The sequence below is a fragment of the Hemitrygon akajei genome, chromosome 31 (assembly GCF_048418815.1).
Source record: "Hemitrygon akajei chromosome 31, sHemAka1.3, whole genome shotgun sequence".
NCBI lineage: Eukaryota > Metazoa > Chordata > Chondrichthyes > Myliobatiformes > Dasyatidae > Hemitrygon > Hemitrygon akajei.
The window spans coordinates 14,289,188-14,303,590 of NC_133154.1; the positions used below are offsets into that span (position 1 = coordinate 14,289,188).

General features: G+C 41.6%; 2 protein-coding genes across 2 annotated transcripts in view; one reads left to right on the top strand and one right to left on the bottom strand.

The window, feature by feature from the left end:
- LOC140719412 (chondroadherin-like protein) overlaps positions 1 to 8,326 on the top strand; it is a 28,921-nt gene extending 20,595 nt beyond the window's left edge. Inside the window, exon 5 of the mRNA XM_073034052.1 lies at positions 31 to 8,326. Within this exon, the coding sequence (XP_072890153.1) occupies positions 31 to 271 (241 nt within the window). The 3' untranslated portion in view covers positions 272 to 8,326. The remainder of the gene's footprint in view (positions 1 to 30) is intronic.
- Positions 1 to 14,403, bottom strand: part of LOC140719414 (leucine-rich repeat transmembrane protein FLRT1-like) — a 78,643-nt gene that overhangs the window by 54,989 nt on the left and 9,251 nt on the right. The window lies entirely within an intron of this gene.

The window sequence follows — 14,403 nt, forward strand, 5'->3', positions numbered from 1 at the left end:
GATTTTACCTTTATAATTTATCTTTAAAAGGTGGCTTGAAAATACCAATCTGAAGGTCCGTGCTCTCTGTAACCTCCCACAAAATGTGACAGGCGTGAGTGTGAAAAATGCTCCCTTTAAGAACTGCAAAGGTGACCTGCCTGGGAAGAAAAACTTCTCAAAGAAGAGTAAAGCAAGTCGAATGGGAGACACGCGCAAAACTGTCAACAGGAAGAAATCAAAGCTAACAGACAAGGCAATGAAGAAAAGCAGAAAGTCCAGGGCACAATAGACCAGTGATAGACTACGTGAACAGAGAGTGAGGTGGAGCTGACTTACTTAAATGGTTTGGGTTTATCCCCTCACCCTTGTGCTTAGTCTGAATAACATTCCCATCTGCTGTTTTAGGAGGGCTGCAGTTGGGATTGGAATTGGTTTACAGTGAAAAGCTTTTCTTGCATGCTGTTCACACAGATCCATTCATTGCACAGTGCATCAAGGAAGAACAAGGTAAAACGATGCAGAATAAAGTGCAATTTAGATTTTTAAATATAGAGCAATTGTGTTAGAAGCAATGAGTGGATCTGTAGGAAGGAGCTTGAAATGAGCCTCCACGATCCAGTGGCATCTGTATTAAGGAGACATGAAGAATGTCTGCAATGAAGAATTAATAGTAGTGATGATATTGATTTCTAGGCTAAGCTTCCTTCAGGTTAGGAGACGACTCGTTCTTTTAAAGCGGGAGTCACACTGCAAGTAAAATCTCTGTACACAAATTGTCCCATCATTGGATCCCATATACAGTGCCTTGGTTTTCTGGAAATGTCTTCCAGAATATTGATGATGATTTCTTTGGTTTGTAGAGAAACTGAAATCACATTTCAGAATGGAAATAACTTCAGCAAACATATTATTAACATATCCTGATTATTTGTGTTATCAAACACTATTTAGTTTATGCACTTGATGATAAAATGTTCAGGATCTTGCTGTAGGCTCACTATAATTCAGAGCACTTTATTGGTTGTTAATACAAAACAATTTTTATTTTTCTACTGCACTCCTCATTGCTTCTGCATTCATGTGGGTGGTGAGAGCCAGTCTGAAGGTTTCAATGAAATGATCAGTGTTCATGAATGTTAAACTTCTAACGCTCACACTTGTACTTGACCTCTGATCATTGACCTTTGCTGTTTGACCTCTGCCCACTGCGATGCCCTGTGGCCCAACCGAACTGATGGATTTGCAGTTCAGGAACCATTGTCATTGTCCTGGGAGTCTGGGACTCCATGGTATCATGCACTGATGGTAAATTATTTCTGCTGGCTTGTGTGCTCAAGATTGGGGAGTCAGCTCTAAAAATTAGAATCGGATAATTCCGCAGCATGTTCTAAGTACATGGTTCAAGCCTTCCCTGGTAATGCTCCCCAACTCTTCCTTCGCTACATTGACCACTGCATTGGTGCTGCTTCATGCATCCATGTTGAGCTTGTCAATTTCATCAACTTTGCCTCCGACTTCCATCCTGCCCTTCAATTCACTAGGTTGATTTCTGACAGCCCTCTCCCCTTTCTCAATATCTGTCACCATCTCTGGAGACAAACTGTCTACCAACATCTTTTGTATTGTAAATCTATCGATTCCCAAAGGTATCTTGATTATACCTCTTCCCACTCTGTCTCCTGTAAAAATGCTATTCCCTTTCTTTAGTCCCTTCGTTTCCATCGCATTTATTCCCAGGATGACAGGAAAGGAATGGCGGGTTATGGGCTGAGTGCAGGTTGGTGGGACTAGGTGAGAGTAAGCATTCGGCACGGACTAGAAGGGCCAAGATGGCTTGTTTCCATGCTGTAATTGTTATATGGTTACATGAGGCTTTCCTTTCCAGGACAATCCTAATCCTAACCCTTTGTGTAGGGGTTGGTTAGGGTAAGGGTAGAAATAGGAGAGGGTTAGAGCTAGGCAACATCCCCTCTAATTTTTTTTATATAGTTGCACAGACCAACCATTGCTCTGAGCAGGAAATTTTTACACTGCCTGAAAACTGTGCGGCACTTAAAATGTTTTTTTATTTGTAATATGCATATTATGAATAATTGGATTGAATAGTGGTGCAGCAACAAAGGCTAAATGTGGGGGTGCATCTCAGTTACTGCGCAGCTGCACACTTAACCACCTTAGAGGGAATAATGGGACTAAGGTTGGGTTAGGGTCGGAGTTAGGCTAGGTTGGATGTTAGTGTGCAGGCAGTGGGAAAATAATCCCTCTTGTATTTATTGATCTCATTTGTTACTGGAGATTCAGTGTCAGTAGACCCTACCACTTAGATCTGGCGCATGCCTTCATTAACCTGGTCCAACAACACTTGCCTTTCTTGGAATCCATGTTTAATAATCATCTATCTTATTTTTTGGTGGCTGTTGTTTTCTATGGTCCTAGCTTGTGTTTAACTTTATGGTTCCTTCTTGCCTCTCAGGTATCTTGGCTTTTCTATTGGTATTTGAGAACTAAGACAATGAAAAGCATGTCACTTATGGTTGAGGGTATTAGGCTGGGGTTAGGCCATGTTGGGGTTTGGGTAGGGTTGGGTTATGTTAGGGTAGGATTATGTTAGGTTAGGTTGGGGTTTGTATTGGGTGATGTTGGAATTATTAGTAGACAATCGGCCCTTTGAATTCATCTCTGTTCAATGAAATCTCCACTGTTCTATCTTGTCAGACTCACTCAGAAGCCTATCTATTTCTGTTTGATCCATTTTTGTTACATCTTAGAGTAGTGTGCAGAAGTCTTAGGTACATGTAAAAAAAAATTCTGTAAAGCAAAGATGCTTTCAAAAATAATGAAATGTTTCTAAATATCAAAATTTTGCTATAAAGAACAGTAAACAGTAAAAAAGTAAATCAAATCAATATTTGGTATGAGCAATCCTTGCCTTTAAAACTACATCAATTCTTGTAGATGCACTGTTATGCAGTTTTATAAGAAAATCAGCTGGTAGGTTATTCCAAGTATCTTGGAGAACTTGTCAAGTTCTTCTGTAGACCTTGGCTCTCTTGCTTGCTTCTGTCTCTCCAAGTAATCCCAGACAGCCTCAATGATGTTGAGATTAGGGCTCTGCAGAGGCCATACCATCTGTTGCAGAATGCCTGGTTCTTCTTTTTGCTGAGGATAGTGCTTTGTGACTTTAGCCATATGTTGGGGTCATTGTCCTGCTACAGAATGAAGTTGGAATCAATCAGACGCCTCCCTGATGGTATAGCATGATGTATGAGAATCTGCTTGTACTTCTCAGCTTTGAGGATTCCATTCATTCTGAGCAGATCACCAACTTCATTTGCAGGAATGAAGCCCAAAACCTGCAGGGAACCTCCACCATGCTTCATTGTTGGCTGGAGATGTTCATCCATGTAGTGCTCTCCAGCTCTTCTATGGAAACTTGCCTCCTACTTGAGCCAAAAATTTCAAATTTTGACTCTTCAGATCAGAGCTCTTGTTGCCATTGTTCTGCACTGCAGTCCTTGTGTTTTTGTATACAATTGAGTCTCTTGGCTGTGTTTCCACTTCAGAGGAATGTTTTTTGGCCGCAACTCTTCCATGAAGACCACTTCTGACAAGACTTTTCTGAACTATAGAGGAGTGTACTTGGATTCCAATGGTTTCACTGATTTCAGAGCTGATAGCAGTGTTAGATTCTTCTGATTTGGAAGGGAAGTCAGTTTGATGCATCTCTCGTCTGCTGCACTGTTTCCATGGCCAACCACTGCATTTCTGGTCCTCCACCTTGCCCATTTCTTTGTACTTTTTCAGGAGAGCTTGGATAGCACATCTTGAAACTCCTGTCTGCCGTGAAATTTCTGCTGGGAGAGACCTTGATGCAGGATGACCACCTTGTGTCTTGTTGCTATGCTCATTCTTGCCATGGTGTAAGAATTAATGATTTTATGGTTAAACTGTTACATCTGCCACACCTTTACCTTTTAGTTTGGTTGCCCTTTGCCCAGTTTGACCATTTCTACACCCATTTCTGGTTCAGTTAATCAGTTCAGTTCATTCAACTCTTTATGTCGTTGATCATCAGCAACTGTTATCTTTGATTAATCATGCACTGGGCTATTTACCTACAAAGAATCAAGTTTTTATTTGAAAAGTGGTCTGTTACTTAATATATTACTTTCTTTAATGAAATACAAAAATTTCTCTGTAACATTTAATTTTTTGGAAAATGGATGCTTGGAAATCTAAAATGTGCTCTTTTCTACTGACACACTAATACAGAAGACAAAAAAAATCTAAAACAACATTTATATAAAAAATCTAGGGTGCTGAAGACTTTAGCACAGTACTGTAGAAGGAACCCATTTGGCCCATTGAGTCTGTGGGTCGTCCCATTGATACTTGCCCAGTTCCCTCTTCTGTGCTGAGTTAAATTTGCCCCTGTTACTCCCCCTGGTGGAGCTCCCCAGAACACAACCAGTTACCGGATTATAATGTTTTCCGTCACATCACTTCTGGTTCCTCTGCCTAACACCTTCAACATATGTGCCTCAGTTTTTGTGGCCTCTATCAACTCTGAGTTGACTCTTCATGAATTAAAGTGCATTCATCAGGTGCCCTTGAAGCTTTTTGCTCAGAGGGGCACAGCCCCTGTTTCTTCAGTCTATCCACATAACTAAAGTCACTCAGACACAGAGCCATCCAAGTAAATGAGGCTGACACAGTGACACAGCTGGCAAAGTCACTGCCTCTCAGCTCAGAAACCCAGGTTCCATCCTGACCTGAGGTGCTGTCTGTGAGGAGTTTGCGTGTTCTCCCTGTGACCGTGTGGGTTTCCCCCAGGCAGCCTGGGATTCCTCCCATATCCCATAGATGTGCAGGTTGGTAGATTATCTGACCACTTTAAATCATCTCTTAGTATAGGGTAATGACAAAGCAAATCAGAGGGGATCGATAGGTCAGTGTAATAAAGAATAATACAGAAGTATAGGGAAATAAGGCCAGGGATAGCATGGGACTGCTTAATGGGGAGATGACACAGATGTAATGGGCCAAATGGCTTCACTGTTGCATTATTATTAGTTTAGGAAAAAAGCTAAGATACTGTGGGCATCAAGTCCAATCAACTTCAACAATGGTGGTTAAACTACTCTTTGACATCCAATATTCTACCAATTTGTCCTTGAATTTTTTTTTCAAGAGTGCAGTTAACAATTGTGCATTTGCCTCATGTCTCACAATTCCAAAGTTACTGTGAAACACTTTGGATTAAAACCAAGGCAAGCACCTTGTTTCTTTCTCACCGTCATCAATGACGATGCTCAAGTTAAGAGATTTGAGCTTTGTTTTTCTGTGGAGTCATCGTCCTGTGAGGGGCGTACATCCCGCAATACAATATTATCTTTAAAGTATTTCACAGGCTGAAGACACCACTGTCAAGAGCAGCATTTATTCTGCAATCTGAATTGTTCTTGAGAAGACGGTGGTGAATCACTTTCTTCAACCACAGCTGTCTTTCGGGTGAAAGTGCTCCAATGGTGAAGTTCAACGATCCAAAAGACATTTATTATCAAAGTATGTATGCAGTATGGAACCCCGAAATTCGTCTTCCCACAGGCAGACACAAACCAACCCGTTCAAGGAAAAACGACCCACCCCACCACATGCAAAACAATTTGCACAAGCTGCAACAAAAAAACAAGTGAAAACACAGAATATAAAACACAAAATCAAAAGGCATATTTCAGCTGAATTCAGCTCAGTGTCCATTATATGCAGACCACCCTGATTCAAAAATCGTCCAAAATTAGTAACAAAAAAGAGTGACCAGAACTAGATCTAGTTTTAAAAACTAAAAAAGTTGGGTAGGAAGCTGCAGGATCTTTAGGAGAAAATGAAGCATATTTCCAAAGATGGATGGTGTAGAACTTGCAGAGGAATCTACAGTATATTTAGTGGCCCTTGCTATCCTTGTCCTTATTTTATTTTAAAGGTGCTGTCAGAGTAGTCTAGTGAATGCACAGAACACAGAGCAGTACAGCACAGTTTGGGCCCTTTGACCCATAATGTTGTGTAGACTTATTTCAACCTACTCCATAATCAGTCTAACCTTTCCCCCACGACACAGCCTATAACCCTCCATTTTCTTTCATCCATGTGCCTATTTAATACCAGTGGTATGTTTTGTACAAGCGGCAGCCAATGGGCATGAGTGTTAGGGGAAATGACCAATCAGGCTGGCAGATGAGGTGCCAGCCAAAAGATGGTCAGGCTTGGAATTCCAACGGTGAGCTCTTGGAGATGGAGTGGTTGACTTCCAACAACCGCTGCCACCTTCCTTTCTGTAAAATGTGACCTCAGCCACCTTATAGTATTTTCTCCTTAAGCCTCGTGGAAAGGTTCTCCCTGCAAATGCCAGTCTATCCTAGACTCAGATAACAAAAATAATTTGTATTTATACAAAACTTATAAGATAGTGAGACTCCAAAGGTGTATTCCTGGTGCATAAGCAGGGAAGATTTGACTGAGTAACACAAAGGGAAATTGGGATAGGATTTGAAGCTGTCTTAAAGAATGGGATAAAGGTGGAAAATCAGACAAAACGCAGACACTATATGTGTCTTTTGCAAGTATGGAGTGTTCCAGGGAGCTCCACGGCCAATGAATGATTTTTGAAATGTAACTACTGTGGTGATGGAAAGAGGTGTGCAAGTTAAGAGAAGCGATTCCAAAAATAATATTTATTCTGACCTCTTTACATTAGCTCTCAGCACATCCCCTTCCTTCAGATGTCTGCTTCATGCAGGTTCAGAAACAGCTGGGAGTTCAGGCTAACTAAAAGCAATTAATACTGGGTTGGGATCTGAAACGTATGAACTCTAGGCCTGGAAGAAGTTATGGAAACAGGGAGGGGCAAAGGCCTGAAAGGATTTGAAAACAGGGATGAAGCTTTTAAGCTGAAACATCCCAGGATCTTTCCCTGTTTTATGAGACCTGATCTGCACTGAGTCAAAACCTCTGGTGATGCAATGGGGAATTAGTGAAGGAGAGTTCCCGCTAAATTTCCTGCTGTAGTTAGGAAGAGTTCCTGTCTTCTGCTGAATGGAGGTTTGGTTGTGTTTGCCTGTCTCTTTCTTTGACTGTAAACATGTGTGTTTTGTGTCAGTGTGTTTATTGGTGTGTTCTTACTGGGTGTGTTGCATGTTTATGTTCACAATTAATGTGTGCATGTTTACATCCATATATGTACCTTTGTGTGCATCTGTGGGGGTGGGAGCACCTACATTGATGCCCTACACATACACTTACACAAACACACATGCACAGTATGTCCCTCTGTACAGTTCCTCCCACAGCAAACTTGCCGCTTCTTTAGCGTTTGTTTGGTTTATGAAGCCGAGTTGCTAGGTAGAAGCTCAACCCAGCGTGGGTGGAACTCGTGTAAGCGAGCTGGCCAGATGCGAACCTGGGACCTCTCTTTCTGAAGTCTGGGTGTGGATACCACTACACCACCAGCACAGGCCCTCAGTACAGAGCCAGTCCATTTCAGGTGGGGGAAGGATATTAGACAGGGAGATCAATAAACTGGATCAGGGTTAGATGAGCAGCAACAGTTTGATCTCTACAATATTTGTTAAAGTACATGAATGGTGCTCTGGATAACTTAGAGGACCATTTACTTTAATACTTTAGTTCTTTAGTTGTAAAAGTACTGGATGTAGGGTAAATTATTTTACTGGGATGGAGAAGTTGGAGACATATGGTGATGTGCTGAAATGTCCAGGAATTGACCCAAACCAAATTGGTGACACAGTTCACCTCCATATTCTACAGCCCAGAAACTCAATCCTGATCTGAAGTGGGAGAGTTCTCCATCTCTCTAAACAGTTGATCTCTCCACCCCACCCCATCCCTTTTGATTTCTCGTTCCCTGTATCCTCCAACGTTATGAAATCGCTGCCTTCCCTTGGCTTTGGTGGCCATCAAGCTGAAACGTTAACACAGTTTTTGTTTCCACTGACACTACCTGTCCCATTATCTCCAGCACTGCATAAACACAAGCAATTCTGCAGATCCTGGAAATCTTGAGCAACACTCACAAAATGGTGGAGGAACTCAGCAAATCGGGCAGCATCTATGGAGGGAAGTAAACAGTTGACATTTTGGGCATTCTGTGCATGTAAGTCCAGCAATGTCTTCCTTTGTTTCAGATTTCCAACATCTGCAGTATTTTATCTTTAGAGCAAATGGGGAGTGATTTTTTAAAATATCCCAAGAGTTGAATTTATTTTTATTTAGCAGCTACTGTAATAGTTATTAATATACACAAAATAAAATTGCTTGATATATTTCACATCCTTTTATTTGCTATATATATTTCCTTGCTTTCTTTTAGTTTATTGTTCATAATTCTCTTTGCTTAGTGGAAAGAGGCATTGATATAACATCGAACAACATCATGGTCTGAACTAGTTTAAAATTTGCTACCCCTCTGAATCAGATTGTATGTACCTCTAGCGACACACACGCAAATGCTGGAGGAACTCAGCAGGTCAGGCAGTAGCTATGGCAAAGAATAAACAATCGGCGTTTTGGGCCAGCACCCTTCTTCAGGACTGAGGAGAGGGGCAAGGGTCTCAGTACAAAACTTCCCCTTTCCTTCTCAGTGCTGAAGAAGGGTTTTGACCTGAAACGGCAACTGTTTATGCCCATCAATAGATGCTGCCTGACCTGCTGTGCTCCTCCAGCACATTATGTGTATTGCTCTAGATTTCCAGCATCTCCTTGCGTCTACTGGAGGTGTCTGTTATACTTGTCATATTCACTCATGACCAGCAGATGGTGGGAGAGAGCAACCCATAAATTGTGACAATATTAATGGACACTTACAGCACAGAAACAGGCCCTTCAGCCCACAAAGTACATGCTATCCTTCAACAACTCATTTACTCATACTATTATTCCCACACTTCAGTCAACTCCTCCAGTATTCAACCACTCACCTATACGCCAAGTGGTCTGTTGACAACTCTCACACTTTTGGGATTTGGAGAAAAAAATGGAGCACCAAGGGAAACCCACGAGGTCACAGCAGAAATGTGCAAACACAGACAGCACCCAAAGTCAGGATTGAATCTAGGTTGCTAAAGCGGTGAGACAGAAGTTCATCACCCAATACCCAGGATGTGCCCTCTTCTCATTGCTACCATCAGGAAGGAGGTACAGAAGCCTGAAGGCACACAGGAACAGCTTCTTCCCTTCTGCCATCCAATTTCTGAATGAACATTGAACCCATGAACATATATAATATGTATGTATATCCTATAAAAAGTATTCACTCTTCCCCCGGATGATTTCACATTTTATTGTTTTACAACATTGAAACACAATGGATTTAATTTGGCTTTTTGACCCTGATCAACAGAAAAAGACTCTTTCATGTTAAAGTGAAAACAGATCTCTATGAAGTGATCTAAATTAATTACAGATATAAAACACAAAATAATCGATTGCTTAAGTATTCACCCCCCTCAATATGACACACCAAATCATCACTGGTGTAGCCAATTGGCTTTAGAAGTTACATAATTAGTTAAATGGAGATCACCATGTGCAGTTAAGGTGTTTCAATTGATTGTAGTTAAAATACACCTGTATCTGGAAGATCCAACTGCTGGTGTGTCAGTATCCTGGCAAAAACTACACCATGAAGACAAAAGAAAAACTCTGTGAAAAGGTTATTGAAAAGCACAAGTCAGGAGATGGATAAAAGAAAATTTCCAAGTCACTTAATATCCCTTGGAGTACAGTTAAGTGTCAAAATGTTTATTGTGATACGTCTAGTGTGGTAGTGTAGTGAGTAATGGTTGTTGCTCTCAGTTTCAGCTTCCACCGCTGACTAGCAGTCTTGCGAAAAGGAGAGCTGAATGTGTAAGGCTCTCCCTGCCAATACATTGCCTCTCCAACAGCAAACCTCATGTACTGCTTCCTCGCTGGCAACACATGGAAACTGAACTCCATTCAGACACAGGATGAACTACAGAGGATGGGGAGGAGGTCTATCCCCTGCACACATAGCACATAAGCCCACTGGCGTGTGGACACCCTGGTGCTTGTGAACCAAATCCTTAGCTAGGCGTAAATAGCCCCACTGCCTTGTGGACAACCTCGGGAGAGACGAAGTCTACAGGAGTAAACCCAGACAGCAAATCCGGAGTGGAGCCCCTAAGGCAGCTGGACATCATCTAACGTCCTTTTGGAGCTGCTGCAGCCAAGCTGGTACCAAATGTATTGCTTCAGAAGCTTTCCTTTGGACTACACCAGTGAGGCCAAGAAGGGGGTCCTGACGACTGGGTAGCTCAGGATCTCCATACCTTCTGCCCAGGCTTATGATAATGATCATCATCACGCATTGTCCTTTGAGACAGATGAATACCAGCGAACAGTTAAGTCAATCATTAAGAAATGGAAAGAATATGGCACAGCTGTAAATCTGCCTAGAGCAGGCCATCCTCAAAAATGAGTGACCGTGCAAGATGTGGGCTGAGATGGGAGAGACTGTGTAAACAACAACTGATGCCCCGGTGCTTCACCACACACTGCTTTGTGGGGGACTGCCAAAGAAATAGCTACTGTTGAAAAAAAAAGACTGACATGAAATCTTGGCTAGAGTTTGCCAGAAGGCATATGGGAGATTCTGAAGTCAGCTGGAAGAAGGCTCTATGGTCTGATGAAACCAAAAGTGAGCTTTTTGGACATCAGACTAAAAGCTATGTTTAGCCTAAGCCAAACACCGCACATCATCAAAAACACACCATCCTTACCATGAAGCATGGTGGAGGCTGCATCATGCTGTGGGGATGCTTCACCACAGCAGGCCCTGGAAGGCTTGAAAGGTAGAGGGCAAAATTATTGCAGCAAAATACAGGGAAATCCTGGAGGAAAACCTGATGCAGTCTGCAAGACAACTGTGACTTGGGAGAAGATTTGTTTTCCAGCAAGACGACGACCCCAAGAATAAAGCCAAAGCTACACAGGAATTGCTTAAAAACAAAGTTAATGTCATGGAGTGGCCAAGTCAGAGTCAAGACCTTAATCCAAATGAGAATTTGTGGCTCAACTTGAAAAGGTCTGTTCACTCACAATCCCCATGCAGTCTTACAGAGCTTGAATAGTTTTGTACATACACATAGGAGAGAGAGAGTAAAAGAAAGAGAACTGTGAATTACTGTATGTACATATATATTTACTGTAATTCAGTTTTTTTCTTTCTATTATCATGTATTGCATTGTACTGCTGCGGCAAAGTTATCAAATTTTCCAACGTATGCCAGTGATATTAAACCTGATTCTGATACTAGCTGGCTTCTGTGACGAATTCAACCAACTGAAACTTAGATGTCAGTTCCCTGCACCACAAGGCACTCCAACAAACCAGGAATTAAGATCTAGTAGTCACAAAGATGCAAATTTATTGCATTTGAAAATAAGCTCTGGTGATTAACCAAGTTTGTCGGGGTTGGAGACAAATCTGTAGGTTTTGCAGTTTTATTGGCATGCTCATGATTTGAAAAACCATTTACTTCTAGCACTCACACACCATACAGGAAAGTCCAGCCCATTCACAGCCGGATTTAATCTTCCCGAGTGAACCAAGAGCATTGCAGACTGTTTCCTGCCCAATCCCAGCTGCAGGGCTGGGAACAAAGCAGAAGTTCTGGACTTTCGTTGTCACTTGAAGAATCTCTCTACTGCCCGCTATGCCGCTGGCATTTAGGGCAGCAGTGCAGGTCCTCCATTTCTAACGGTGTCCAGAGCTTCCTTCATTGTGTCAATAGCTTGGTTCTCACTACTGTCAGTCATGCAAGTTCCGGTGGAGACTCAGGAATACCGTCACACTCAGATGTAGAAGGATTCTTCATTGCTGTTTCCACAGCAGTTTTATTTTACCAGTCAGGGTTGTTAGCCCTGAGCTGAACCCCCAAACCTGGAGGACAGGTGGACCACTCTTAGTCTGGCCTTTACCCCTTGACCTGATTGGCATAGTGACCTTACCTAGTGCCAAAGCATAAAGCCCTGACTCCAGCAAACATAGCTCTCCGGGTTATCGAGGCACGCAAGCCTCCAAACCACAAAAAGGTTGAGGTCCTCTCGGAGGCACTTGAAGAATGACACAAGACAAGGGTTCAAATTTAGGGCTGTTACTTTTGTTTTAAAGGGGTTTCCTGAATTTTTTTCAATGCACTGAGCAAGAAGATTCCAAATTTGGGGCTCTGAACAAATAGCAGGTGAGTGGGAGTTGATCTATACTGACAATGAGTGATATCTGTGTGGAGTTTGTACATTCTTCCAGTGGCTGTTTGGACCTCCTCTCACATCCCAAAGATGAGCAGATTATTTGTCCACTGTACACTGCCCCTAGTGTGTGGACATGGTAGAATCTTGGGGGGAAGTGGTGTTAGATCCTGATGATTTTGCAAACCAGATGTTCTTAGGAAGTTACGAGTGAGGCATAAATCTTGTTGCTTATGGCCGTTTTGTTAAATGTTAGCAGAATGAGGAACAAAGAAAAGACAAAGCAAAGGAAGAGGTGGCTATCTTGTACTCAAACTAGAAATAAACTCAATTCCACTGATAAGAATTAACATATAAAATAACCAGATTCAAGGGTCAAGACACCTGCTGCAGAAAAACTGAGAAGCTTCTCAAAAGATACAGAAGCAATTGTACTAATTACTGGAAAATTCCCTGAATATTATACACATATAATATGTATATAAAAATAAAAGCAAGCGTAGGAAAGTTAATGTTATGTTTTGTAACTTCAAAACATTAATCTAATTCAAAGGAAGACACGGGAGTCTGAAATGTGGGTCTAACCTTGCCTTTACTTTAAGCAAGACATGCATATATGATGACATATGCAATTAACTTATTTTTATAACCCAAATTAAGTGAACGAGAATTCTGAAACGATATATACAAGATTACACAAATATTATTGAAAAATTAAATACACAACAGTTAAACTACTAGAAAAATAACAATTCTACACCCTAAACCAAGAGAAGAGTTATTGAGCAACAAACGCAAAATGCTGGAGTAACTCAGCAGGCCAGGCAGCATCTATGGAAAAGAGTACAGTCAACGTTTTAGGCTGAGGACTGCTGAAGGGTTTCAGCCCGAAACATTGACGGTACTCTTTTCCATAGATGCTGCCTGGCTTGTTGAGTTCCTCCAGCATTTTGCGTGTATTGCTTAGATTTTCAGCATCTGCAGATTTTCTCCTCTTTGTAGGAGGAGTTAATGAGAAGATTAATGGCAAATTAGATGGGGGAAATTTAGTGAGGAATAGGTTGTTTCTGTGGGCTGATAAACACTAAAATGGCCTCTTCTTCTGTTGTATGGAAATAGGAAAATTGTATCATCCTCTGCCATTCCCAGGAGGCTTTCTGTATCTTATTGTGTGAACACAGACACAACATATTAGTTTAATTGCTCTGCCATTTCCTTTCTTCCCTATTAAAATGGCTCTTGTCTCAAACTGTAAGTTCTGAGCATGAACTTTTAACTATAGGATTTCCTGTAGACCTCTTTGTTTCTTGCTGTGGAAGGAAATGGAAGGGAGGTGAGAGAGGGGGAAGGTGAAAGAAGTAGGAATACTAAGGGAGGGGGGAAATGAAGAGTCAGGAGAATTAAGCTGGAGATGTGGGAGAAGTAAAGAGCCTCAGTAGCAAGTTTGTTTGGCGTGTTCAGAGTTTATTTGGGCATGCTTGTCAATACATATTAAACTACTGAGAGCCTGGCCTTCATCTCTTTAACCGTTGGATCAAGACTTTGCTCTACTAAGACTATGTCCAGTTGGTTTGTAACGTCTCCGTATTGAATGGGTCCATGCACTGGCATTATCCCTTCCTCAGATTATCCTCGATTTTGAGAAGGAAAAACACTTCCCCTCCATATTACCTTTGATCCCTGAACAATATTTTTCTTGGATTCTTCAATGAATTTATTAGTGACAATTATAGAAATACCTTCTCCAAATGATTTCTATCAAAGGTCACCCTACGAAGCTTGGGGCAAGGAGAGTTGTTTACTAACACACTATATCATCGTCATCATCATCAGGTGCCATGCCCAGTTTGAACTTTAACTGCCATGGCCCACACACTCCTGCTTCAGGTCAAGTGGATCAATTCTTGGTATTCATTTTCAGTTCTCTGGCTGCTGTCTCCATCATCATTTGTCTTTGCCTTCCTCTTTCTTTCTTCCGTTCAATCTTTCCCATAATTACCGTGCATTCTAACTCCTCTTTCCTAATCACAATGAAGTTACATTGCCTTTTCATGATCTCATATGAGAATGAAAAGTATATTAACCAACACTAAAATAGGCATGACAACCCGTCTCAGAATACTGAAATGTTACGTT